Below are 27,308 nucleotides of genomic sequence, written 5' to 3'. Positions count from 1 at the left end.
CTTCTGTTTTCTCCTTTCCTCTACTCAGGGAGCTGGCATTTCCTTTACCAACACGGAAAGAAAGGGTTTAACCAGAGTGTCGGGCTTATTACATAACAATGCAGAATTCAGAAAGATAATGTTTGTATCAAATTGGAAAATTATGAAGGAATATCAGTTGATTTTTTCCTAAAAAATGATTCTTTTATTGCTATAATACACAGCAGATACAAAAAGTACCTTTAGCAAATACAGAAATCAGCAGTTGTTATAGCATAAACTACTAGTTTAACTTAAGTTTTTGCAAAATGATGCTACTTTGTAAATAACTTAAAACTAAAGATCAGATTATTTGGCTGCTCCTTAATGCCTAATAATTTACAAAATGAGGAAGTCAGCTGTAAGTCAGGTAAGAGACTTTGCACAGGTGCCATTGACATTTACGAGCCTGGTTCAAACCCTGGCCTCTGACCAAAGATCCGCTTACAACGAGCCGAGCCGTTCAAAGGATTAGCCCCTTTCTGCCGCCCTCTCTCTCATGGCAGATTTCCAAGAGGCGGCAGTGGCGAGGCGGCAGTGGCGAAACAGCAGTCACTCAAAGCCTCAACCTTGCGACACAGCATAAGGGCACTTGCTCCACCAGGCTCAGGTAGAGCTGGCACGCTCGCTTCAACATCAGAGCCGGGGGCGGCCGTGAACCCCTCAGACGCATCAAGCTGCTCCTTTCCCCCTCGTGTTCGCGGCCTGAGGACCTTCCCAGTATGTCCTGTCGAAAGTGAGGGTTCCGAGTCCTCAGGATGCACCGCAGGCCCTGCGGGATGGTGGGCGCCTGGGCCTCTGGCGCTGTTGGCTGACACCGAGGCATTGTCTAGAAGTGTCTGCCGGCTCGCCTCCACCAGAGAAAGCACAGTTCTTAGCTTTATCTCAGGCGACCTTTTGGGCAGGTCTGATTCCAAATCTTATTTCTGAAGAGTCAGTTTGAAAGTGATATCCTTTTATTATTTTTAAATAAAAAAATCTAGCTAAAACATAGATGCTTTTGTGTCATCAAAATTCCTGCAGCCCTGGGGCCGGCCCGGTGGCATAGCGGTTAAGTTCACACGTTCTGCTTCGGCGGCCTGGGGTCCGTGTGTTCGGATCCCGGGTGTGGACATGGCACCGCTTGACAAGCCATGCTGTGGCAGGCGTCCCACATAGAAAGTAGAGGAAGATGGGCACGATGTTAGCTCTTCCAAAAAAATAAAAAAAATTCCTTCGGGCCTGGGCTACATTCATGAGTCTTAGCTGAAGAGGGAGCAGCATGTGGCCGACAGTGCTTGTTATTAGACTACCGGAAATGAACACACTTAGAACATGGACCTCTAACAAAATGACAGTACTAGATGTCAGCTGTGGTTATATGTTTAAAAAAAGAGAAACTTCTGTCTTCTTTTGCTGGCCTTTGATGGTAATCAAATCTAACCATTCGCTTTAGAAACAAGGAAACAGGTCCAGACAGACCGCAGCCCGTGGCCGGCCCCTTCCTGCCCACTCCAGCCCTCGGGGCAAGGCAGGGATTGTCTTTTCACACAGCCCCAGCTCCACCTGTCAACCTGGAGCGCTCTCTCTGCGTGGCAATAAACCAACAGATGAGGATGACCGTCCAGTGATCTCTGTAGGAAAGGGTTTCTCCGGAGCGGAGGAGTTGGAGCGTCGCACGGGTGCCGCTCAGTTTTGGGGTGCTGCGATCTCACCTCTGAGTCCAGTATATGAAAGGCAAGCGCAGCGGGAAGCGGTTTGTTGATAACTGACAGAAGGGTTGGGTCTCACCGAGGGGCAGGTTTGGCAGATGAACTTTCAGCACATAGAAAGAATTGGAAGATTAGAAAAAGACATACAAAAAGGGAAGGCAGCTGTTCTTTAGGCGCCTAACTGTTCTTCTGCTGTCCGTTGAGTAACTTGGAAGAAACAGAGCTTTTCAAAAATTGTTTATATGACTCTTTGATAAGGAATATTTTCCAGAATGGACGTGCTACAAAAGCAATCAAAAGTGAAAGGCACTTTTTCTTCTAAATTGTTGCCTTTAATAATTTCACTAATTCTTATCAACCATTTTTATGGGCCTGCTTATTAAAAATAAAAGATCTATGCTGAAACATCAGAGGATCAGACAAAGTTAACTCTCCTCTGAGAACACCTACCATGTTAGAATATAAAAAAGGTGGCTTCCGGAGTCTGATTTCTTTTAATTACCTGTATCGGGCGAGTAAAAAGACGCTGTAGACACAATGAATGCTTTCCTAACACGACACCTTCAGTGCAGGCTAGCAGAGCTGTTTGAATTGGGGCCACTGGGTCCTGTGTGGAGCCTGCTCTTAGAACACACCAGAAGGCTAACGGACACTAGTGGGGCTGTTGCACACACACACAGTCTGAGTCCGCCTTTCTCCTGGCGCATGTGGACAGCGCCATCAGCTCAGCTCTGGGGCCGGGCTGGGTCACTCCTCAGACTTGTACTCCGGACTCTGCTGCTGCGTCCTGGACAGAACACGCTCGTAGAACAGCAGGTAGGCGCTGGAGGACAGGACCTCCTGCAGGCTCGCCTTGCGGACGCTGTCATCAGAAATCCACAGCCACTGGCTGCTGGTGGAGAGAGGGTTCTTGGCGGAAGGTGGGGACCGTCGGTAAGTCACAAAGTGTCCAGAGTGCATGTCTCCATGGTGGACGACGACTGCCATCAGCCGGAAGAGGTACGAGGAGGAGCTGGATGGTAGGAACAAATGCCAGTGCTTTACAAACACAGCAAAGGAGGTTTACGGGCAGAAACGAAAAGTAAAAGAATCCTAGATGACAGGGGACTGAGACAACGGTCCATCCAGACAACTGAACACTATCCAACCACTCAGGTACGGACCGGCTTTCCCGGCATGGGGAGACGCCCATCCTCTGAGTGTGTGTACTGTGTCTCTGATCTTGCGTGTATGCACACACATACACTCAGCTTTCCAGAGCGGACGACCTTACAGATTTAACTGGTGACCTATAGGTGGTATCCCAAGAAATTTAAAATTTTCTTGTTTATACAAACATTCATACATCTAGACAGACATACACATATATTTAAATTGTATGTACTTTTATAATTCTTATTTTTAAAGTGATTTCCATTTTGGACAAAAACAAATGGGTGAATGTGTAATAGTGAAAGTCTACCTTAAAAACGAAAGAAAAAATTAATCTCTGCATTTTTATTCATTTCTGTAGAAGCTAATTTTGGAAACCAAGAGAAACAGCCTACAGTGAATGAAGAATGTGCTCCTAAAGAGAGGCTCACCTGTAGTCAGGAAGAACTGGGAGGGGGAAGGGCATCGGGGTTGGCAGCGTAGGCAGTAAAGATGGGGAGCAGGCGCCATTCATAAAAATTTGTGTTTTGGGGCCCCCAGGCTGATTCAGAACTGCAAGAGAAAAAGGCCCGAGGCAATTAAAGTCAGCGGTGGCTTTGGGTAAATAAAACATGGTTTTGATAACCTTGAAATTTAATTGCCTAATAATGCTACAAAGAAAAAACAAGTGTTTGATTTTGTATTACGCTGATTCATAAAATTTCCTCCCTTTTTATCCGACTGCTTTAATCCTCAGCAGGAAGAGTGCACTGAGCTCCTGGTCTACCGCTCACGCTGACAGCTCTGTGCATCTGTGAGGCCTCTATCCCTGTTTGCCAGACACGTGTCAGTTAAGCAGCAGCTAATTGACTGGCATTCTGACCTAAACCAAGGTTTCTCAACCTTGACACTATTGACATTTGGCGCTGGATAATTCTTTGTTGTGAGGGGCTGTCCTGTGCATTGTAGGATGTCTAACAGCATCCCTGGCCTCCACCCACTAGATACCAGTAACACCCTTCTTCCAGTTGTGACAACCAAATATGTCACCCGCCATTGCCCAATTCCCCTGGGGGGCAAAAGTCCCTGTTGAGAACCACTGATCTAAACCTTCTCTCTTCTTTAATTGTTAGCTTCTGAGGAATACCAACATGTAAGCACGTTAATCTATGTTTGTGGGTGTAGATAAAGTAATTAAGGAGACATCTTCATCTCTCTTCCTTTCACGTGTCATATTTGGGGCCTTTAAGCACCAAGTAGTTCACTGATGGCCTCTTTAGCCCCAGCCACCATGCTTTGAACACGAGCAGAGCTGCACCTGACCCAGGAGAGGAGGAAGCTAGGGTGAAGAGATCCTGGGTTTAAAACGGGCCAAGGACTGAGCCCTCTTCCTGCCCGAGCTGTCCCTGACGCTGATCCCTTGACCCGTGGAGAAAGGGCAAAACAGGCTCCCTAGGAGTGACATCCTGCCAGGCATGCAATTGTGGATGCAGAAAAGAATAAAAGTAGCAAGGGGAGCAGGGGGCAGGGAAGACAGTCCTGACGTGCGGGGGCAGCACGCGGACAGTGAGTTTGGGCTTGGCGCCCGAGGTCGGTGGGTTTCCTCATCTGTAACTGTAAAGAACCCAATACATTATGCAAGGTACTTCACAAACTGCCCCAACACCACCATCTAGGGCCAGTGCTCCCACCTGCTGTTTGCCCTTGGACCAGTCATTCAGCCTCTTGGAGCCTCGACTTTCTCCTCAGAAAGACTGAGGGTAAGAATGGCCCCCTTGCTTCCCCGGGACGTGATTCAACGAGGAACCTCAGGTGAGGACGGTGATGGAATCAGATAAGTAACTCAGTAAAGAGGAAGGATCAGCGCAAATAAGACGTTCAGAGATCTTTAACAGGACGTGTCCTCCCCACATTTCCCGTATAAACGAGGTGACTGTGCTGGGGGAGCAAAAGGAGAGGAGAAGTTCACTGCAATGACGTGAGCCGATGCTTGTTTGGTCAAGAGACCAGAAAGCAAGACTGCGATCTTAAGCTTTCCTGCCTATATTTTTTCATCTGTAATAGAGGTTTTAAAACTACACATCTCATGACTATATAGCTTTAACCTCTTTTAAGAAATCTTCCCTCTCCCACCCTCAATCCTGCTGTTCTCAAGAATTTAAGCAAACGCTGTACACGCTTTGCCCTCACGGCACAAGAGACCAGGAGGTGGGGATGCCGGTGTCCTTGTCTGTGTGCTGCAGGGTCCTGCTGCCTCGCGTCCTCGGGCACACACCTGATCTGGGGGCTGCCGGCCCGTCCTGCAGTTCCACCGCAGGCCCCGGGTTCTCCTTCAGTTTCGGGCCACGCTGACCAGGTTTATGTCCGAGGAGGTGGTACTTGTAGATGTCCATCATCAGGAACTCGTTAAACTGCACGTGCTCGTGCCGCTTCAGGGGGGTGCCGTGGCTGGACCAGCTCAGCCGCTGGAGGTGGATGCACAAGCACTGAGGGAGCTGCGGGGAGAGAAACCGGGAGGAGCCGAGTGTCGGAGCGGGACCCAGGGAGTCCTCGAGAGCAAAGCCGCCGAGGGGGATGGTGTGCGCTCACCTTCCCCAGCTTTAACTGTTTAACAAAAGTGGTCCTCTGGTGCTCCACCTTCTCCCCGTTCAACGTCCCTTTGGCTTCGATCTGAAATAAAAGAAACGTCTCTGTGCAGAAATCTGTGACGCAGGACCTCTGTGGAGGGCTGTAGGTCAGGCGGGCGTTAGACTGTGTTCAGCTGGTGCTTGACTTCTCTCTGGGAAAGAACTCAGCTGCCCAGCTACGTGTGAGTTGTTTTCACTGTTGTAGTCATTAAGTAACAGTGACAGTGGAGGCAAGAGAAATGAAGAAGGAACTCTAAACTCTCACAGTGGCATATAATCTCTTTTGTTCTGTGTCTTTAAGAATTCTCTTCCACACAGTTCCTCCTCATTCAGAGGATGACGTTCACTCGCTTAGGGGAGTCAGGCAGGTAGTGTAGGTAAGGCGGGGTGTGAGACAAGAGGGAATGGAGGGGACTGTAGCAAACTGGAGAGGACATGTCCCATCTCAAGGATGGCGTTCAAATTTTTAAACATTCTGTGAATGAAACAAAACTCATCTGAGAAAGAGATTTGGTCCTCGGGCTGCCAATTTCCTAAGCAAGTTAGGTAGAAATGGCTGTGGCTAAAAAGATCCTCTGGGTATGTCAGCAGAGCTCAGGGCCAACGGTGTGACAGGCACTATATCAGGGCCAGCTGGGGAGATGACATTTGGGGTTTGAGGCATACCTTCGTACAGTTGTCACATACAACATCTCGCACTGATTCTGATGAGATGAAGTGGTGAAGGCAGTGGTCCAGGGTCAATGGATGACCCTACAGCACAAAAAGAAGAAAACTCATTATTATAATTCAAAGGACAGCCATACTGAAACTATTAACAGATGGCAATGTGAATCCCAGAGCTTTATTTTTGCTTATATAGACAATAAAGCTTCACAGTCACAACTGGATGTTTCCTGAACAAGCATGGAGCTCAAAGCACTAGACCTGCTGTTACAGATAGATTCAAGGGTATGAGGACATAACATCGCAGAAAGTTACGGACTTCCACGCTGTTTTAGTTATCTTTGAATTTGAGATTCGTGTGTGTGTGTATTAAAAAAGCCAAAATTTCTGCAGCAAGAGAAAAACTGCCCACCTTTTTCTCTCCCCAAAATCAGGACATGGTTCCACGTGTTAAAACTAAGACAGGTTCAACCAACCAACTACATGTCTGAGTAACACATGGTACGTGAGCTACACAAAATGCCTCAAAGCCCTTTCAGATTTAAATGTCTCCAAAACAGACCCAAAATAAGCCATAGACAGTACATACCCACGTGGCAGCTGGAATACTTAGCGAAAGGCTATCAAAGGTATCAAATCGAACAGGACTCTGAAACAGTGCAGAAAAGCCAGAAAGGAGTTAGGTTCAATTCAAAGCTTTATGGATGGGAAGATATATGCCTACAAAACAGTTTACTATTTAGATGCCCAAGATTAACCTAATGAAACATAATGCACTTACCTAGAAGCCAATTCTACTAAAAACAGCCTTGTAAACATAAGAGATACAATAACACTGAAGGGTGGTTTGGAAAAACTCTAAGATAACATACCTGACCCAGAAATTTGGGGATTTTATCCTAAGGAAATAACCATAGACATAACTCAAGGATATTCATCAGCATTATTTACAACAGCAAAATGTGAACAGTTGAAATTTCTAGGGAATGATGAAATAAATTATATCGTGCACAGAATGGAATACTGTATTAAAAACAGTGTAGTAGACGAATGCATGATTACATGGAAAGATGTACATGTTACATTATTAACTGTGAAAAACAGATGATAAAATAGGGTAGGAATTCCTGCCTTTGGTGATGGCAGAGCAGCTAGACGATCTCTCCTTAAGGTCACAACTGTAAAATTTGGACCAAAACAAAACCATTTGAATGACTAGAGAGCTGTCAAAAGCAGTAAGGAATTGAAAAGAGGTCAACTCGTGGGGAACAGGAACTCCATGGACGAGATCTGCATGTGTGGCTTTTTGCTTGAGGGTCCTCCCCAGTCTACGCAGTTCAGGGTTGGGTGGCAAGAAAGCAGCAGTCTTACAGGATCGAGGTATCAGAGGACAGAGTTCAGGGCTGGTGTAGAGGCTGAGAAAATCCCACAAAGAGGATTTCTCTCTTTTCCACAGAGAGGTTCCGCCCCCAAATCCATGCATCAACCCTGCCCAATTCCACGGCTGACCCCTGAACCACACATACACGGGGGCCTGGCAAAAAGCAGCAGCAGGAAGCTGAAAAAACTGAGCCGAGACTCTGCTGCCCAATGTAGGGAAGACAGAGTTTGGAGTTTGAGCTTAGCCAACTTAGCTGCCCGTCAGGGTAGAATTCATTATTTTTCAGAGAAATGTAACAGAATCCCAAGTCTCTACTACAATGTTAAATATGCAATAAAAAATTACTAGACACTCAATACAAAGAAAGTAGAAAATGTGACCCATGGTGAAGGGAAACGGAGGTGACTTGGATGGTGAAATTAGCACAAGGGCATTTATAGGTTTAACCACCATAAAGATGCTCCAGGACACAAAGGAAGATGGAGGTTATTTAGTTCTAGTGGAGGACAAATAGAGAATCTCAGCAGAGAAAGGGAAACGATAAAGAACACAATGGAAATTATACAACTAAGAAGAACAATAACTAAAATGAAACATTCACTGGACAGGCAGAGACTGAAGATGGAAAAGAGAGTCAGTGAACTTGAAGACAATAGAAATGATCTAATGTGAAGGACATGGAGGAAAGAGGTTGAAGAAAAAGGAACCAAGCCTCAATGACCTGTGGGACAACATCAAGCAGACTGACAAGTAGAGAATGGGGCATAAAATTTTTTGAAAAAATAATGGCCAAAAAATTGTGCAAATTTGGTAAAAAATGTAAGTTTACAGATTTAAGAAATTCAGCAAACTTCAAGCAAATACAAAGAAAACCATACCTATGCGCAGCAAGGACAAACTGCTGAAACCCAAAACTAAAGAGAAAATCTTGTAAGCGGCCAGAGAAAAAAATGACACTTTACATCCAGAAGATATAAATGATACTAACTTCACATTAGAAAACATGAGGCCAGAGGACAAGAGAACAATGCCTTTAAAGCGATGAATTTAAAATAAACCAAACCAAAACAACAGCAACACTGTCAACCCAGAATTCTATATCCAGCAAAACTATTCTTCAAAAAAAAGGCAAAACAAAAACATCTTCATATAAATAAAATCTAAGTGAATTTGTTGCCAATAGACCTGCAAGAAACGTTAAAGGAATCTTCGTAGGCTGAAGGGAAAAAACATCAAATGGACTGGGGTCTACAGAAAAGACTGAACACTGAAAATGGCAAATATAAAACTTTTTTTCTTTTAATTTCTTTTAAACATACATAACTGTTTAAAGCAAAAATTATGACAGTATTGTGAGGTTTATAATTTGTATAGATATAATATGTATGACACAAATAGCAAAAGCAAAGGGTAACAGAACTATATTTTTGTAAGGTTCTTATATTTTACACAAAGGAGTGTGACATTAACTCTAAAGAAACCCTAAGTTAAAACTGCATGATGTAATCACACACACATACAAATGTAAAATAGTATAGCTAAAAAGCCAACAGAGGAATTACAACAAAATACTAAAAAGCATTCAATTAACCCAAAAAAAAAGAAAGAAAGAAGGAACAGAGGAACAATAAATATATGAGACAAATAGAAAACAAATGGTAAAATAGCAGACCTAAATCCAACAATATAAATACTTACATTAAATGTAAATGGACTAAACATGCCAATTAAAAGGCAGATTATCACACTGGATAAAAAAGCAAGACCAATTATATGCTGTCCACAAGAGCCACACTCTAAATACAAAGACAAAGATAGGTCAAAAGTAAGAGAGCAGAAACAGACGTACCATAGAAACACAAGATAGACGGAAACGACTCAGACGAAAGAGACTTCAAGACAAGGAGTCTCACCAGAGACAGAGGGACACTTTATGATGACAATATAAGTCAACTCATCATAATTAATTTATGTGTATGTGCTAATAGAAAGTCTCAAAAGAAATTCAGCAAAAATAGAACTAAAGAAAGAAAAAGAAATACACAAATTCTAGCAAACATTTAAGGAAGAACCAATATGAATGTTAACCAAATTCCTTCAGCAAACAGAGGAGGAGGGAACACTTCCCAGCTTATTTTATGAGGCCAGAGTAATCCTTACAACAAAACCTGACAAAGACATTACAAGAAAACTGTAAGGCCAACATTCCTCATAAACACAGACACTAATATCCTTTAGAAAATATTAGCAGATCAAATCCAGTAATAAATAAAAACAATAATACGTCACAATAAAGTGGAGTTTATCCTAGAAACACAAGGCTAGTTTAACATTAGAAAAATCAAAAGAAACAAAAGAAAAATCAATCACTGCAATTCACTATATTAACGAAATAAAAGAAAAAATTATGATCATCTCAATATATGCAGGAAAAACATGACAAAATTCAGCATGATAAAAAAACTCTCAGCACACCAGGAACAGAACTTTCTCAGGGTGATAAAAGGGGTATATTAAAACCCAAAGCTAATATCATAATTAGGATACAGCAAATACTTGCTTCTTAACATCTGAAACAAGGCAAGGATGTCTGCTATCACCACTCCTATTCATCTTTGTATTGGAGGACCTCACCATGAAAATAAGGCAAGAAAAACAAATAAAAAGCATAAAGATTGGAAAGGAAGATGTAAAACTTCTATTCACAGACAAATGATTGTTTACACACACAGAAAATTCTAAAGAATATACAAGACTTCTAGAACCAATAAATCTTTGCAAGATCCAAGATATAAGGTCAACATACAAACAACAGTATTTCTATATACTAGTGGCAAACCATTGGAAAATAATTTTAAAATTCCATTTACAACAGCATCAAAACACAAATAAAAAAAAAAAGATGAATGGGTAACTTATAGACCAGAAGATATTTAAGCTCGATCAGTGACTTGTAATGTATGGACCTTATTTTAAAAAAAAGATTCAACATCATTAGTCATCAGGGTAATGCCAATTAAAACCACAATGAGATACCACTTCACACACACTAGGATGGCTAAAACTTAAAAAGTCAGATAACAAGTGTTTGTGAGGATGTAAAAACGTTGGAACCCTCATTTACTGCTGGTAGGAACATAAAATGGTACAGCCACTTCGGAAAACAACCTGGCAGTTCCTCAAAGGTTAAATATAGAGTTGCCATATGAGCTAGCACGTGTATTCCCAGGTATCTACCCAAGAGAAATGAAAACATATATCCACACAAAAACTTGTACACAAATGTTCATGGCAGCATTATTCATTATAGCCAAAAAGTGGAAACAACCCAAATATCCATCAACTGATGAATGGATAAACAAAATGTGGTCTATCCATACAATGGAATATTATTTGATAATAAGAAAGAAGGGGCATGGCGGGGGGGGGGGGGGAGGGTGGTGATGAAAATTGATTGAGGAGACAGTTACACAATTCTCTATTTTTGTATTATGTTGAAAATTTTCCCTAACAAAAAATTACTTGAAAACCTCAAAGGCAAAAACAAAACAAAACAAAACACCAGCCCTAGAATCTGCTGTGTGCCATGAGTATAGACCCAACCTCAGGACTCCAAATCCTGCCAATCCACAATGGATCCGCTGCTCTTGGCGCAGAAGATGCCACCTGAGGATCAACTGACGTGTCAGCACTGACCGAAAGGGGGCAGTCGGTCCACTACGTGTACACAGCCCAGGCATTCGCAAATGCAATACAGCAATGTCCATCTACTCCTTCTAGATCCTCCATGAATCTTAACTTAAAAGAAAACCTCACCAGAAAACATCAAGTATTGATAACGTCTTTACCTGGTGTTCACAGTGCTTGCAGACCATATTACTAGTAAGTCTCCCGTGGAAAGGATGCTGAGACTTCCAGTGAGTGAACGTGGGATGCAGTGACCCTGGAATACAGAGCATCCTTTGATGTGCCAACTTTAGCCCTTTGGCGTCAACCTCGAAATTCACCCTCCTTTTTACTATGTGGTAGAAACTCCCTCTTTAGAAAAAAAACGTTCCTGAAAAGTAAACTGAAATAGCTTTCCTTATTGACTTCCCCCCAAAAATGACAGCCTAGTCCTTTCACGGGAGAATTTACACAGGTCCTTAAATATGGTTTCTGCATAATGGGTACAGCTACATTTAAGAAAGGAATTTGTGTTCACTAATGTCTTTTTACAAACACATACTTAAAATGTTTGCGGTGTCAAAAAAAGGATACCACAGGTGAATATTGTATAAAGTGACATAAACTTCTGAAATCATCAGAATAAGTAAGTTCTGAAAAACTAGGATTTTCTCTGGCTAGCATGGGGGTTAGTGGAATAAACACAGAGTGGTATGCGAGTTAGAAACACAGGCTCCTGGGCTGGGTCCTGGCTTTGCTTTTTATCAGCTATGTGACCTGAGAAGTCCCTTCATCTCTGTAAGCCTGTTTGCTGGAAATGGAGAGAAGTATTATTCCCTTATCCCCACCACCATTAATTCCACTGAGTTGTCAGGCTTAAATGAGATATTACAGAGCCTGGCAGACAGGGTGGGCTCAAAAGACAACCATTCTTATTCCTGCTTAGTACAACCGTACATATTACACAAAGGAACTGATGTGTCTTTTTTTTTTTTTCCAGGTTTAAGTCTTAAGAAAACAATGATTTCCTTCTAAAGAGGACAGTGATAATTTGCAGTAAAAGTTGGCCCAAATGCAAATACTGAGGACACGCCAGTTGCAGCTTATTAAGTTCCTCACGAGATCGATTCAAGAAGGTAAAAAGAAGCCCCTTGTTTGGAGTAGAAATAAGTCTGTTTAGAGGAAACTGAGCAGGGCTGCGGTGTGAGGGAACAATTTAAGATAGGCACAGAGGGAACAACTTGAAGCTGTTTTCCACAACGCGAGTTCCTCTGTGAGTACACACACTGCAAGCTGGAACAGATGTCACCAGAAAAAAACTTTTTCTAAACATAAACCAAATGACTGTCCTATCTAACAAGCACCCGCCTTGCGTGTTACGGTTCCATGGCAAACGCGTACCTCTTGTGCGGCAGGTTATCTGCTTGGGAGTTGCTTCTGACTGCTGCTGTAGGGAGAAAAAAGGAAGGCTGAAAACCCTCCTGCCATGCCCTTCAGCCCCTCACCCCACTCCCACTTCTTACAGTTTCTGTGCTGACCACACCGTCACAAGTCAACTGCAAACAAAGGTTTCTGAAAGCAGCCTACGTACCCACTCTGTTGGTTACTGTTCCTATTCCTTCACCAAATGCAACTGGAACACATTTCCTCTCCAGGGTATCTCCCCCTTTACTAGTTAACTTTTACCAACTCCCTAACTTTTATACTGTTCTGGGGAAATGAGGGTTCATTTGGCATTCCTATGGCTCCTTGTTCCCCTGCATTAAACAGAGGGGGAAAAAAGCATTCTTTTTTCTCAAAGCCAACACAAATTACAGCAACACATCATTTTGTTTTCTTTAAAGACTGTCAGCTGACCTAACATCTGTTGCCAATCTTCTGTTTTTCTTCTTCTTCTCCCCAAAGCCCCCCAGTACATAGTTGTATATTCTAGTTGTAGGTCCTTCTGGTTGTGCTATGTGGGACGCCGCCTCAGCATGGCCTGATGAGCGGTGCCATGTCCACGCCCAGGATCCAAATCGGTGAACCCTGGACCACCCAAGCGGAGCGTGAACTTAACCACCCAAAATGCATCATTTTAAAGAGACCTGACATCCCTAATGAAAGTCACCAACTGCAAAGTTCACAGTGTATGACCGGCCCCCAGCCCCACTCCCACTACTGATTTTTACTGAATCTTACTTTTGAGTGTAAAGTTGTACAAAGATTTACACTTAAGTTCCTACACCTATTAAACATGCACAAACCCCATTAAATGTACTGAAAATATTACTGGTTTACCTCCAGGGAGTGAACATCAAACAAATGTGTGACCCGGGGCTGGCGGTCCCGCTCATCCTCCAATGACGAGGTAATGACGTGGAATAACTCATGAGCATCCTGTCAAGGGCAAAGCATTCTTCAGAGAGGCCCGAGGAGGTGGGGCAGCACCAGAACCACCCCTACATGGACTGCCGGGCAGACCCCCTATGGCTAACGTGGGCAGAATTTCCTTTCCACCTTCTCAAAGCCCAGCTCATTACACAGAGACAGTTACATTCTAGACTTTTCACAATAAAGACCCTCAACCGAGAGGCCCAAGGGGAGAGAAGGAAAGAAAGGTGGGTGGGCTGCCTCCACGCCAGCTCTCTGGAACCTGTTTTAGCTTTATCTAGATGGCCCTGACTTCCCCTCCACCTGACTACACTTTTTCTTGTTTTTAGTGCGATAAAATGCACATAACATAGAATTGACCATTTTATCCATTTTTAAGTGTACCATTCTGTACTGCTAAGTCCTTTCACATTGTTGTGCAACCATCACCACCATCCATCTCCAGAACTTTCTGTTCTTCCCAAACTGAAACTTCGTACCCATTAACACTAACTCCCCCATCCCCCACCCCCAGGCCCTGGCGACCACCATTCTACTTTCTGTCTCTACGGATCTGAGTCCTCTAGGGACCTCATCTAAGTGGAATCATACAGGATTTGTCTCTGTGTGACTGGCTTATTTCACTCAGCATAACGTCCTCAATCCATGCTGTGGTGTGTGTTGGAATTTCCTTCCTTTTCAAAGCTGAATAATATTCCATTGTGTGTATACACACACACACATTTTGTTGATCCATTCATCCCTGTGGACAAGGGTTACGCCCACCTTTTGGCTATTGCCAATAACCCTGCTCTGAACACAGTGCACAAATGTCTGTCTGAGCCCGTCCTGCAGTTCTTTGGGTGCACGCCCAGCAGTGGAACGGCTGCAAAGACGGCAGAGGTGCACTCTTTAAGGGTCAACTCAACCGCCGCCTCCCAAAAGGCCAAAGCCACGGCTCCCTCTCTCGGCAGCTGCTGGTCCTCACTCAGCTGTCTCAGCCTCCACTCTCACCCTCCCTCCAGTCACCAGAGTGATCTTTTGAAAGGCAAATGACGTTACTCATCTGCTTTCAACTTTCCAAAGGCCTTCACTGCTAGAATGAACCCGTTGTAGCCGGCCCACAAAGGCTGACCGGCCCCTAGAACCCTCTCGCTCCCTCCCTAGGCCCAGCTCCTGGCTCCTTTTAGCGCCTTGAAGCACCAGGCCAATTCCCGCCTCAGGGCCTGGGTCTTTCACGCACTCTCGCCCAAGGAGCTTTGTCCAGATCTTCACAGAGCTGCTCCCTTCTCACCCTCCAGGTCTCTGCTCAAAGGGCAGCTCCTCGGGGAAACCCTCCCTCCCCAAGCCTCCCTGACTTAACCCTACCTCAGGCCAATTCAGCAGGCGTCCTGCAGGCTTGACCTCCAAAATAGCCCCTAGTCCCTGAGGATTCTCCACCCCCTCTGCCTCAACCCCAGCCTCAGCCATGCCATCCCCGGCCTGGCTATCTGCAACAGCCTCCCAACTTTCCTTTCTGCTCCCCTCTTGCCCCGCAATGGTCCCTCCTGGACGCAGCCGCCAGCACGGGCCTGTTCAAACCTAAATCAGATCAAACCAGCCCCCTGTTCAAGGCCTCTCCCGCCTCCGCACTGCACACGGAGCAGAGGCCAGCTCCTGCCATGGCCTCTGTGCCCTGCACAACCTGCTCCCTGCCAACCTCTGCGACCCTCTCCCCCACTGCTCTCCCAGCCCCCAGCCCGGCCACACCGGCCTTCTGGCCGTTCTCCAGACACCGCATCCTTACAGCTCTCCCAAGGCCTGGCCCTGGCTTGTTCCCCTGTCTGGAACACGCTGCACGCAGACCTTCACAGGCCTCACTTTGTGTTAGACTGCAGGTCTCAGGTGAAAGCTGAGGTCTCCGGAAGAGCCTTCCCCACCTAAAGTAGTCCCGTCGCTTCTCTTACTCCCTAGCGCCCACCAGAACATGCGCTCCGTGAGAGCAGGACCCTACCAGCCAGGCTTGCTGCTACCACCCCAGGCCCTCGATAGGCCCTGACCGAGGCGGCAGTCAGTAAAGAGTTGTTGCACGTATGGATGAATCCCCTCCTAGGCTACGAAGAGCGGTGAGCAAGAGAGTGACGGAGAGTCAAAGATAAATAAGGCAAGGCTCTTGTCCTCGAGAGACTCACAACCCAGGGCAGATGTGGCAGCCTAGCTATTATCCAGCAGCACAGTGCTACGGCCCTGTCGTGACCAATGAGCCCTCGGAGCCTGAGGGAGGACCAGCTCTTCCTGGGAGGCCGCACAGACAAGGCGTCCAGGCCAATCCTTGAAGCATGAGGAGAGGGTCACCAGAGAGCAAAATCCCAAGACAGGATGGAGTTGGATCCGAAGCCTACTCCGTCACAGTCAGCCATGTAACTACTCGGCTTTGAGAAAAGAACAGCATCGCAGAAGAGAGTGGAGCTGGAGAGCATGCGCTGTAGTGCCAGACTGGCTTGAATCCTGGCTCTGCCACTTAAATAGCTGTGTGACTTTGGGCAAGTCACTAAACTTCTCTGAACCTTAGTGTTCTCATCTGTAAAGTGGGGATAATAACAGTAACTCCTCACTGGGTTGTTGTAAAGATTACATCAGGTAATGTACACGAAGCAAGCACTTAGCCCAGTGCATCCCCGAGAGCTCTAGCTTTAGGAACTGATAGTAGAAGTTTGCTGGTGATTGACTAGATCACTGATAATGAAGACATGGACAATGCCTCATGCTAGGGGCTCTGCGTGCCTTCAAAGAGGGAGACCAACAGACAGACACGCTCCTCTTCTCCACGCACACACACTATGGCACTACGTGGCTCCGTGACTGCTGTGGGCTGAAGATGTCGGAAGTACTTCCAAGGAGTAACTGGGACTTAAGTGGGTCCTTAATGGAAGGACAGGACTTAGAAAAGGTATCTGATGTCCTTAAGGACTAAATCTTAGTCACGCTCTCAGTTTAGAGAAATGTCAAATGTAGCTAAATAATTCCAGCTACCAGAGAAGGATTAAAAAAGTACTTTCTAAACAGAAAAACATTTAAACATAAATAGATTAATCAGGATGCATTTTAAGGAAGTAAAGATATCATCAACATCACGCTGAGAAAGTAACACAAACATGGCTTTCAAGTGGAAACAAGAGACCATCTTTACAGAGAAGAGGAGCGAGAAAGCCTTCCCACCTCACTTGGCAGAGTTTCAAATGCCTCTCACTTCAGCCCCACAGTTCTGGGAGCCTGAAGGCTGTCCCATTTCTCTGATCCAGTGTCTGGACAGTGGAGGCAGAAACAGCCAACACAAAGCTGGACAGGGCCCTCCTGGACATGTGGCCAGCGAGGGTGTCCTCGTACACCACTGAAAGCACATTTTTTGTGCCTAGAGCTTCGCTCTCTCAGCCTCAGCCTCAGCCCTGACATCAGTAATAGCGATCTGGGGAGGAGGACGTGGCCAGGACCAAAGACGACAGTGAAGCTGTAGCTGTGCAAAGCGGGGTGGGAGTGGCTGGAATAAGGCCCTGGGGTTGCCTATGACAGATGCTCCAGATTTGGGGCCACTTGAAGCCAGCCCCTGAAGACTGATTTTTTTTTAAAAAAAATGAAGATGTGGCTCAAAATAGGGTCTCACCTAAACCTCTGGGCCTCTAAGGTGAAGCCACCTGCCTCTCTCTAAAGGACCCGGATGTTGCTATCATCCACTGAAATGCAACGTCACTCAAGAATGGAAGAGATTTTCTCTTTTTGGTAACTGTGTGTTTATACCCTAACCTCCCAACTCCTCTGATCATGAGAGCAGGAATAAAGTTCATGATCTGGTCCCAGAACACTGCGGCTGTCTAAAATGCCACAGAAATGTACACTCGGGCCAGGCCACTGCAAGGTTCATGCTGGCATTTCTTCTTCCCGCTGCAGCAACGCAGCTGTTCTTCAGCGAGCACTGCAAACTCAGGCCCCAGCCCACTAGCGGGAAGGATTCTCAAAGTAAACCTGCTCTGAATGTTGCGTTCACCTGCTCTTCAAATGAAGAGATCTGCCATCTGTACATTCTTAAGACATCCAGCAAGCAGCTTGCATCCAAGACCTCATCATCAGTAACTTCTTGGCAGGATAAAGCTGGAAACAAAGAAGGTACACAAATATTACGTTCGCCAGTATAACGACCAGCCAGAAAATCTGCACAGCGCAACGTATCAAAGCAAACTAAAACTTTAAGGACTGTAAAATTACCTTGAATTACATCTTTCATCATCCTTCCTTGTAGCCGTACCCAATGCTGAGTACACTATTAGGCAAGTCATGTTTACTAATTGAAAGTAATGTTTCATGAGGCTGCAGCATTTAAATGAAGTAATTGATTTTTAAGTATCTGAATTACCACCATGAAAATAAATTTATTATTACAAGATTCTTACTGGACAAAATGATTTTATTTATTTATTTTTTTGAGGAAGATTAGCCCTGAGCTAACTGCTGCCAATCTTCCTCTTTTTGCTGAGGAAGACTGGCCCTGAGCTAAGACCCATGCCCATCTTCCTCTACATTATACGTGGGACGCCTACCACAGCATGGCTTTTTGCCAAGCAGCACCATGTCCGCACCCCAGATCTGAACCGGCGAATCCAGGGCCGCTGAGAAGCGGAACGTGCTAACTTAAGGGCTGCGCCACCGGGCTGGTCCCTGAACAAAAATGATTTTAACTCACACGCTCAGGGGTGGGAGGGCCCTTAAACACTCATCTAGTCCAAGTCCACACCCAGTGCTTCACTCCTCTCCAGGGAGTCTCTCCCATGGCTATAAGGCCTTCGCTTCTATTTGCTTACGTTTGCACTTCTGATTATTATGGCAAAGCATCAAGCTATATGTGGCAGCCTGAACGGATCTGCTGAGTGGCTTACTTTTCAGTCATAAGTAGAATTGAGCCTAATAAATAACAATAAAAGGTTGATGGGCTTATGAATTTATATTGTAATTATATCTAGATCACAGGTTGGCAAACTTTCTCTGTAAAAGGTCAGAAGGTAAGTATTTTAGGCTTTGCGGGTCTCTGAAGCAATACTCAACCCTGCCACTGTAGCACAAACACAGCCACAGACAATACATAAACAAATGGGCATGGTCATGTTTCAATAAAACTTTACAAAAACCTGTGGCCCCAAGGCCCGATTTGGCCCAGGGGCCATAGTTGGCTGACTCCTGATCTCGACCGTCCCTGTTCCCACAGTATATTACGATGGACCAGTATATTACACTGGCCCAGCACTGCTGGAGCGTGGGAGAGAAAAATACCGGGGCCTGCCATCTCAGCGCGGTTTCTGCAAGTTCAATACACTAAGCCAACCTGTCTCTTCCCTTTGATTTGCAGTCAGTGAACTTGAGAGATTCCTTTGAATAGTTCAGGCCCTGACCCTGGAGGTTCTGAACACTGCCACCCCCACCCCCATGTGAACGTGGTTAGTGACTTGAGTGTGACCTGTGGAGAAGCAGCAGGGCTGGCAGCCAGTGCTGTGAAGTCCTGCGGCTGGTCTCACCGGTGCAAACACACCCTGAGGTCAGACCTCTACCCTCCAGGACAAAGGGAGCCCATTAGGAAAGGCAGGGTGTCTTCCCTCGTCCTCCTGCACCCCTCGGGCACAGCCCTTTTGTTAGCGCTTTCCCTCCCTAGGAAAATTTGAATATCCCCTTTAGCTCAATTTTGCCTAAAACACTGTGGGGCAATTTGGTGATGTCTACTAATTTTCATATCCTACAATCCAGCAATTTGACTTTGTCAGCATTTATCCTAGGGAAACACCAAGGCCCGGAAAGCAAATGGCTAGATAAACTGGGGTGTCTTGATTCTACAGATACTCGGCAACTGTAAAAGGGAATGAAGTTTGCAAATCACATATCTGATAAGGGACTGCTATCCAGAATATATAAAGAACTGCTACAACTCCGCAACAACAAAAATACAGACAATCCAATTCAAAAATGGACAAAGGATTTGAATAGACATTTCTCAAAAAAAGACATACAAATGGCCAATAAACACATGGAAAGATGCTTAATATCACTTATCATTAGGGAAATGCAAATTGAAACCACAAATCACTTCACACCCATCAGGGTGGCTATTATCAAGAAGACAATAACAAGTATGTGAGGACGTGGGGGAACTCTGTGCACTGCTGGTGGGAATGTAAAATGATGCAGCTATTATGGAAAACAGTATGGCAGCTCCTCAAAAAATTAAACAGAATTACCATTTGATCCAGCAATTCTACTTCTGTGTATATGCCCAAAACAGTTAAAAGCAGACCCTTGAATAGCTATCTGTATACCAATGTTCATAGCAGCATTGTTCACAATAGCCAAAAGATAAAAACAACCCAAATGTCCACTGACTTATGAATGGATAAACAAAATGTAGTGTATATGTACAATGGAATATTCATATTAAGCTTCAAAAAGGAATGAAATTCTGACAAATGCTACATCATGGATGAGCCTTGAGGTCATTATGCAAAGTGAAGTAAGCCAGACACAAAAGGACGCATAGTGTATGATTCCACTTAAATGAAGCACATAGTCAACTTCATGGAGACAAAGTGGAATGGTGGCTGGCAGGGGCTGGCAGCCGTGGAGAATGCGAGCGGTTGTTTACTGGGGACAGAGTTTAATACGGGATGACGCAAAAGTTCTGGAGACGAACGGTGGTGACGGTTACACAACAAGGGGAATGTACTTAAAGCTACAGAACTGTATGCTTAGAAATGGTTATGATGGCAAATTTGATATTGTGAATCTGTACCACAATTGAAAAAGATGAGCAAAGGATATGGGCAAGCGATTCACAGATGACAAAATCCAAAAAACCAATAAACTCACAAAAGGAAAAAAAAGTGAGGTGGAGCCATTTCTCCAATGCATATTTTTTCAATGTGGTTATGAAGAAACATAAGCAATATATCACTTCTCCGGGCATTCAGAAATATGTTTAAATGCACAGACGATGGTCTGGAAGGAGACAGTTCTATTTTACTTGGGGAAGGAAGGAGGGGAGCGGGATTGGGGTAGTGATAAAGGGGACTCTAGCCTTTTCTGTAATGCTTTAATTTTTTACAAGGAGAATTTATTCATGTATTACTTGTATAATTAAAAATTATTTCTAAAAACCAAAATAAAAGACATCGAAAAGCAGGAGCAGAGAAGGGAGCGAAGAGCCGAGGCGCAGCTGCCCAGGATGGCTCTGGTCGCCAACACTGGGTCACACGTGTGGCAAGAGAGAGGGGCGTGCTGAGGTCACGGTTAGGACAATGCCAGAACCTGTGTTACACCTGTGGGGACATGTCAGCTTACATGATCTCTGGAATGACGGTTTTTTTTTTAATAGGGTAGTAAAAGAATTAGTTTCAAATTGCCTCTTAAACACAGAAGAGCAGAACGTGCTTCATAAAGATTTCTGTGTCAAGCTGAGGTTGCATGGGAAAATACCTCCGTGAAGCAATCATTAGCTGAGTGTTTTTTAAATCCAATTTTTTTCTAACTGTGAGAATGATTCTTGTTGAAAGTTTTAGAAGTATAGTTTTGTTTTTTGGAGTTTTTTAAAAGTTTTTAAACCATCAATTGCACAACACCAAAATGGCCACTGCTAACATTTTGGTCTTTTTCTGTCCAGCCTTTATTTGTGGAAGTCTTTGCTTTGCTGAAGTCAAATTATATCATATTTCATATGCTGCTCCCTTAAACTTAATATTATAGCCTACAACCTCTCCCAAATCTAAAAAAAAAACACTTAATAAAGATGATTATTAACAACTGTGTAATATTCCATTGATTAATGATTCTACTGTCAGACAACCAAATTCTTTCCTTTTTTCCCCATTATACATTATAACTAGTTGGAGATCTTTGTGTTCTGTGGAATGTCTTTGGGAGGTTAACAGATGTTGTGGGGGGAGAAAATAGTTCTTCAGTGAAAAAAGGTAGTTTAAAAATGAGTGACTTTTTTTTTTCTGCTTTTAACTCCCCAAACCGGCCCCCGTACACAGTTGAATATCTTAGTTGCACGTCCTTCTAGTTGTGGGATGTGGGACGCCGCCTCAACGTGGCCTGACGAGCAGTGTCATGTCCGCGCCCAGGATCCGAACCCTGGGCCGCCGCAGCGGAACGAGAACTTAACCACCCAGCCACGGAGCCGGCCCCTGAGTGACTTCTTAAATCCTTTCCCAGCCCACGTATACTGTGACTCTCCAGGCTCGGAGGCCAGTGCTCAGCCATTCTCAGACTGGTTTGCTCTTAGAACTCCAATTCAGGCTAATGTGAATCACGGTCCACAGAACGATATGTCAAACGATGCTGGACATCTTGCAAGTTATTACTGTGTAGTTCCCAACGGCTTTCCAGAGAGGTTGCCCCGAGTTATCCCACCACACAGTGCATGAACACGGTGTCCAACAGCTGGTCAGGATTGTGGATTTGCTTTTCAATCTTTGCTGATAGGCAAAAAAATGTCGCCTTACTATTATGTTATTTATCTCTCTCTGATGACTGCCAAGTTAAATATCTGCGAGTTTGTTAGGTACGTTCTGTATCTATCTAAATACCATGTGTATTATTTCTTTTTGCAAATTACCATCTTTCCTAGGCTAAGACACTTTTTTTTTTTTAACTTTAATGTTTTGGAAACCAGAGTACTTCTTAAAATCAAAACGCTTATGTGGCAGTGGATTTTTTTCTTCCCTAAAAAACTATTACTAAACTGACAATTTTTTAAATAAGTGGTTACATCTTTGATTAAAAAAAAAATACCTGTAAGTATCTATTGGGCTCTCGGTGTTTTTTTTCCTAACGATCTGTATGATCTCTCTATTAACCCTGTGCCTGTGCTCTGGGCTGCCACCATGAAAATGCACACGACCCTCAGCCAGATACCTTTCAGGAGGTGCAGCAGTGTGAGCGAGAGATACTGGTGCGGCGGGGGCTCCATCTGATCCCTGGCGTACTGGCTGGTGAACTCCTCCAGCCACCTGATGAAGGCGGGGCAGGCCGACAGGCCCTGCAGCAGGGAGTTCATGAAGCAGGTGTTCCCGAGGTTGACGAGGCCAGGCACCAGCCCTGAAAGGGGGGTGGGAGGAGAACAGCACGTCACATTGGCCCAGCTCTTTTTCTCTCTCCTACTCAGGACCGAGTTTCTGCACTGTGGCCTTGCATTTGAAATCCCAATCTGAAAAAGGCCTTATCCGCAGACACCCGAGGCCCAGTCTGAGCACTGCTCTTTCAGGAGACTGTAAGCGACAGAAGGACAGGGCCCGTCGTGCGTTACTTTTGAAACCCACCATGGTGTCTGGTACAGCTTGGCTTATATTGAAGGTACAAAAACACTTAGTAACATCTCTCCCTCTCTCTCTCTCTCTCTCTCACTCTTTTGCTCCCTCTTTCTCTCTCTCTCCTTTGATAAGAAAGCAATGTTTCTCAGAACAGAAAAAAACAATTGTTCTGTTGTTGCTCCCCAGGACAATGATCTTGTTCTTAAAATCAGCGGGGAAGACACTACTGTAGCAATTCTGATCAGTCTTTCTGCAAAGAGATCAACAAAATATGACATATTTCCCTCTTCTGCTGAAATTTCTTTAAAAATTCTTTTTACTATGAAAAGTTCTCAAACATGCACAAAAGAAGAGAGGATATATAATGAACCCCAATCATAACCATCCCCAGACTTAAAAATGATCAACGTTTTGCTACATCTATCCCTTTTTTGTTTGTTTGTTTTTGCTGAATTTAAGTCAATATAAGAAGAGTAACATTTACAAAATGGGGCACTTAAAAAAAATAAATAGAATTTCGTATTAAAGAAACTAACTTGGAACTATTCCTGGTGACTAGCAGCTAGTCAGTGAAACCACAAATCATCACACAATTAGCCAGTTGTACTAGTGAAAAACACAACAGCCATATTAATGAGAACACAGACAATTAAGCCACTTGAAAGTTTTCATTACAAAGCATGCCTCAAACTCAAGACTTCAGAGGGTGAAATGTAAGTCTTTTTACTGCAGGGTATAAAATAATGAATCCTTAAATGGACTCCTGCTTAAAAGAAAGTACTGTTCAAAAACTGAAGATACAGAAGAACCAAGGCCCTCCCCTTTCGCACTCTTTCATAAGGGCTGGGGTCAAGTCTGCAGCCCCCAAAGCCATGGCCTCCTTCTTACCTTTTCTACGCTTCTTTCTTTCCGTAATGGGACCCCAAATAACATATATTCCTGCTGCAAGAGCAGCCGCAATTCCACCTATAACACCCCAGTTCTTCATGACTTTATATCTAAAAGAGAAAATAAATTTACCGTCTTCCCTCATCACAAACACAATACGTCCATATACAGATACAGGGACGTGGAAATAACATTTTGTCAAATAACCCAGTGGCCTGTCACAGAGCTAACTTTTCAAGTTAAAGTAACATACAGTATACGGTTGTATCTTGAAAATCAGCACATTTAGACGTTAGGATTGAAAACCCAAGTCAGAGCACAACCTTCCAGAAGTCCCGTCACACTCAGAGGGGAAGCCAGGGTTCTCCTCCTGCTCTGCTTCTCACTCTGCCGCCATCCCAGCCCTGCTCCCACCTCAGGGCCTTTGCACCGCAGCTCCCTCTGCCTGGGATGCTCTTCCTCCAGATCAGTGCTTGGCTCACTCCCTCACCTCCATTCTCAACAAGGCCTCCCCTGAACAGACTATTAGAACCTGCACTCCTCGTCCCTTTGACCCAGTTCTGCTCTTTGTTTTTATCAGAGCACCTACCACCTTCTAACATAACATCCACGTATTCACTACATTTGTCGTCTGTCTCCCTCAATGCAAAGTCCAGAGGGCGGGGTCTTTGTCGGTTTTACTCATGACATATCCCAAGTGTCTATGTCACACCTGGCACCCGGTATGTTGTCAATAATATTTACCGGAAGATTGAGTACTGGCACAAAGATACAGAAATGGATTTCTCTTTCAGATTAGTAAACAGGGAGGGGGTATACAATAGTATAAAAGATCTTCTAAATATTTATTAAAGATTTCTTACTTTTAGGCTTGACTTGAACACTGAAGTTATTCTTTTACTACAAATGAAGAAATTTCACCAGCAATTTAAAACACTGTTTTTATACAATGTATTTCCACTAAATAAGGCAAAGAATACGTGTGTATATATCTATGTGCAATACATACCTGTATTTATGTGCTAGACATGTGTGTGTATATATGTGTGTGTGTGTGTGTAATATACTGCTATCCCGACGTGTGGATCACGTGAGTATTGTTTTGATCTCGGCTCAGTCAACGTTAACTCAGTGAAGAATCACTGGTAATACCAGTAACTCTGTCCACAATGACCAACGACATTTTCCTAATGTCATAACCGATACGATTCATAACTGATAACTGAATTCCAAGTAAGTCTTTGTTCTCTTGAGACAGAGTCAACAGACTGTGCAACTGCATTACTCTGGCTCAATTCTGCCTCTGCTATTCCCTAGGGCATCATTTCACCTGCTAAGCCTGAGCTTCCCCGTCTGTGCAATGGGGACGATCACAAGACCTACGTCCCAGAGTTGTGGGGATTAAATAAGCGCTGGCATAGGGTGCATGGGAAGAGCTTCCTAAGTGCTGGCTGCTACGATTATTAAGTATCATCATCTCAGTCTCATTCATGAAAGTTATTCTTGAAGTTTCTTACTGCATCATGTGCTGACTTTTACACAATAGGTGTGTGCACAAAAGTGCCCGGCCAGAAAGGTTAAAAAGGACCATTACTGAAATTCTAAAGCACTTTACAAGCAGGAGAGAGGACGTGCAAAGGTCCTTCGCAGGGCATGCACAAAGGACCAGGGGGAAGCGGTGACTGTGGAAATCTCATTCCTCTGCAAAATGACAACACAAGGAGAGTAGTGGGGCCTGGGAGTGAAAAGATCTGGCCTCCCCCCCAGCTCTGCTGGCAGGTCAGCTGTAGGACCACAGACAAGGCCGTCCCAAGGCCTGTTTCCCATCTACAAAATAGGGGCACTGGACAGGATAGCAACTGAGCTTTTCCAGCCCTGGGATAATAAGCTCTTTACACCTGCCCCAGTTCCAGAGAAGGAAGCCGACCTGAGCAACAGGTCTGAGTCATTTAGGGTCAGTAACGGGGGTGAGTGCTCAGCTCTGAAGCCTGGAGCCCACAGGAGGATGGACAAGAGGAGGGACATAGGGGCCCTAACAGGATGGGGGACCCATCTCTTGGGGGTCCTCCCAGGAATAAGCGACCTTAACAGGACTGGAAGCCTTAACAGGTTAAGGAGTCCTGATTGGTTTAGGGACCCTTGTAAGCTAAGGAGTCACTAATAAGATGGGGGACCCACACAGAACAGGGCATCCCGGGAGGGGGGCGGTGGTGACAGGAACAGAGGTCCTGACAAAATGAGGTGGGGGGGTCAGATGCCAGGCACTTTACAGGATTGTGAGAACCACGGCAGGACGGGAAGCGTGGTAAGGCTGGGGCAGCGCGGCAGGCCGGGGACTGACACGACGGGGGAGCCTGCAGGGATCGGGGGCACCCTGAAAGGAGGAGGGGGTCCTGGAAGGCCTGCGAGGCACGGAGACGTCCAAAGGGCGCTGACAGAATCCGGGACCTGGACAGGCCTCCCTGGAGGTTCCGAGGACAAGGACGGGGCCGGCGGAGCCTATGGCGGGCGGGGTGGGGGCCCTGCGAGAATTGGGGGCGCCGGCAGACATGGGGCGCGCGGACGGAACTGGCGCGGCCGGAGGACCGGAGGCCCAAGAGGCCCGCCCTGCCGGACGCAGAAGCCTCCAGAACGCTCCGGGGACCCGGGGACCCGGCCAGGGCGCGACACGGCCACCACAGGGCCCGGAGGGGGACTCTGGCCCGGCCGCCCCGCCCCCCAAGCTCACCTGACGGCCGCCCCGGTCCGCAGGAAGCGCTGGATGGCCCTGTCGGCCGCGGTCACCGCCGCCTCGGCCCGGGAGCTCAGCATCGCGGCCCCGCGGAAGGCCGGCCGCCCCCGCCGTGGCCGGACCCACGGCTCCGCAGGCTCCCGAGGCGGTGGAACGCGCAGCCAGACCCCCAGCTCCTCGGGGGAAAGTAGGCCGAAGGACCGGCTCCCCAGGGGACCGGAAGCTGCCGCTGCCGGAGAGCAAGAGCCGACGGACCACATCCTTGTTATCCTTTTTCTCCTTAGCAACCGGCGCTGGCGTCGGTTGCTAAGGGAGGCCCTGCGGCCAGGGGCTGCTCTGTTGTCAGGTTTTGCCAGGGCTGCGTTCGTAAATGCAGATACCCCACTTCCACGAGGGACCCTGTGTCATTTTAATTTTTCAGTGGGAGGAGGGCAGCCTCCGCACGGAAGCGGGATCAGGCCTGGGCCACAACTAGTTATTATTGTCGTCAGTGTGGAGATAGGTCGCAGAGGAACTGCCTTTAATGCGCATGTGCCCATCTCCGACGACATCAATAGAGAAACAGAGGCCTTTCGTGATAGCCACCAAACTTGGTTTCCTTAGGAGCATTGGTAAGTACGTCACATGCATTATTCCCATTCAGTCTACGCACCAACCCTGACATTACTCACATTTTACATCCCAGGAAACCCAAGAAGTTGAGAGAAATAAGAAGTCTTTTGACACAGCTTGCAAGCGGTGGAAACAAGATTGGCAGTCAAGTCTGTGTCTCCAGAATAGCGCTGTCCAATAAAAATGTAAGGAGAGACACATTTAAAATCCTCTAGCAGCCACATG

General features: G+C 45.5%; 1 protein-coding gene across 2 annotated transcripts; it reads right to left on the bottom strand.

Moving 5' to 3' along the window:
* Positions 1 to 161: 161 nt before the first annotated feature.
* USP30 (ubiquitin specific peptidase 30) lies at positions 162 to 26,921 on the bottom strand. 2 transcript variants are annotated; one of them, XM_014867783.3, is made up of 13 exons: positions 26,469 to 26,921; positions 23,741 to 23,850; positions 22,458 to 22,640; positions 17,554 to 17,657; positions 13,461 to 13,559; positions 12,582 to 12,627; positions 11,363 to 11,457; positions 6,723 to 6,782; positions 6,134 to 6,220; positions 5,430 to 5,510; positions 5,116 to 5,335; positions 3,293 to 3,413; positions 162 to 2,721 (listed from the first exon to the last, which is right to left on the bottom strand). In XM_014867783.3, exons 1-13 carry the CDS (start codon positions 26,729 to 26,731, stop codon positions 2,457 to 2,459), a joined length of 1,734 nt encoding a protein of 577 aa, XP_014723269.2. In that variant the 5' UTR covers positions 26,732 to 26,921; the 3' UTR covers positions 162 to 2,456. The 2 variants fall into 2 exon arrangements, with proteins under 2 accessions (XP_014723269.2, XP_014723271.3); XM_014867785.3 differs by having other exon boundaries at positions 12,582 to 12,624; positions 26,469 to 26,684.
* Positions 26,922 to 27,308: the final 387 nt, after the last annotated feature.

This window comes from Equus asinus, chromosome 8 (assembly GCF_041296235.1).
Source record: "Equus asinus isolate D_3611 breed Donkey chromosome 8, EquAss-T2T_v2, whole genome shotgun sequence".
Taxonomy (NCBI): domain Eukaryota; kingdom Metazoa; phylum Chordata; class Mammalia; order Perissodactyla; family Equidae; genus Equus; species Equus asinus.
Note: the sequence above shows the minus strand (reverse complement) of the source record. Positions and strands in the feature narration are given on the sequence as shown.

What these genes read in the sequence shown, in the direction of transcription:
- USP30 (XM_014867783.3), bottom strand. Translation starts at nt 26,731, where the DNA reads ATGTGGTCCGTCGGCTCTTGCTCTCCGGCAGCGGCAGCTTCCGGTCCC. An exon ending in ACTGCTGCACCTCCTGAAAG is followed by an intron (nt 17,658 to 22,457) that starts GTATCTGGCTGA and finishes CTTTGTTTCCAG; the next exon opens with CTTTATCCTGCCAAGAAGTT. An exon ending in TCTCTTCATTTGAAGAGCAG is followed by an intron (nt 13,560 to 17,553) that starts GTGAACGCAACA and finishes TGCCCTTGACAG; the next exon opens with GATGCTCATGAGTTATTCCA.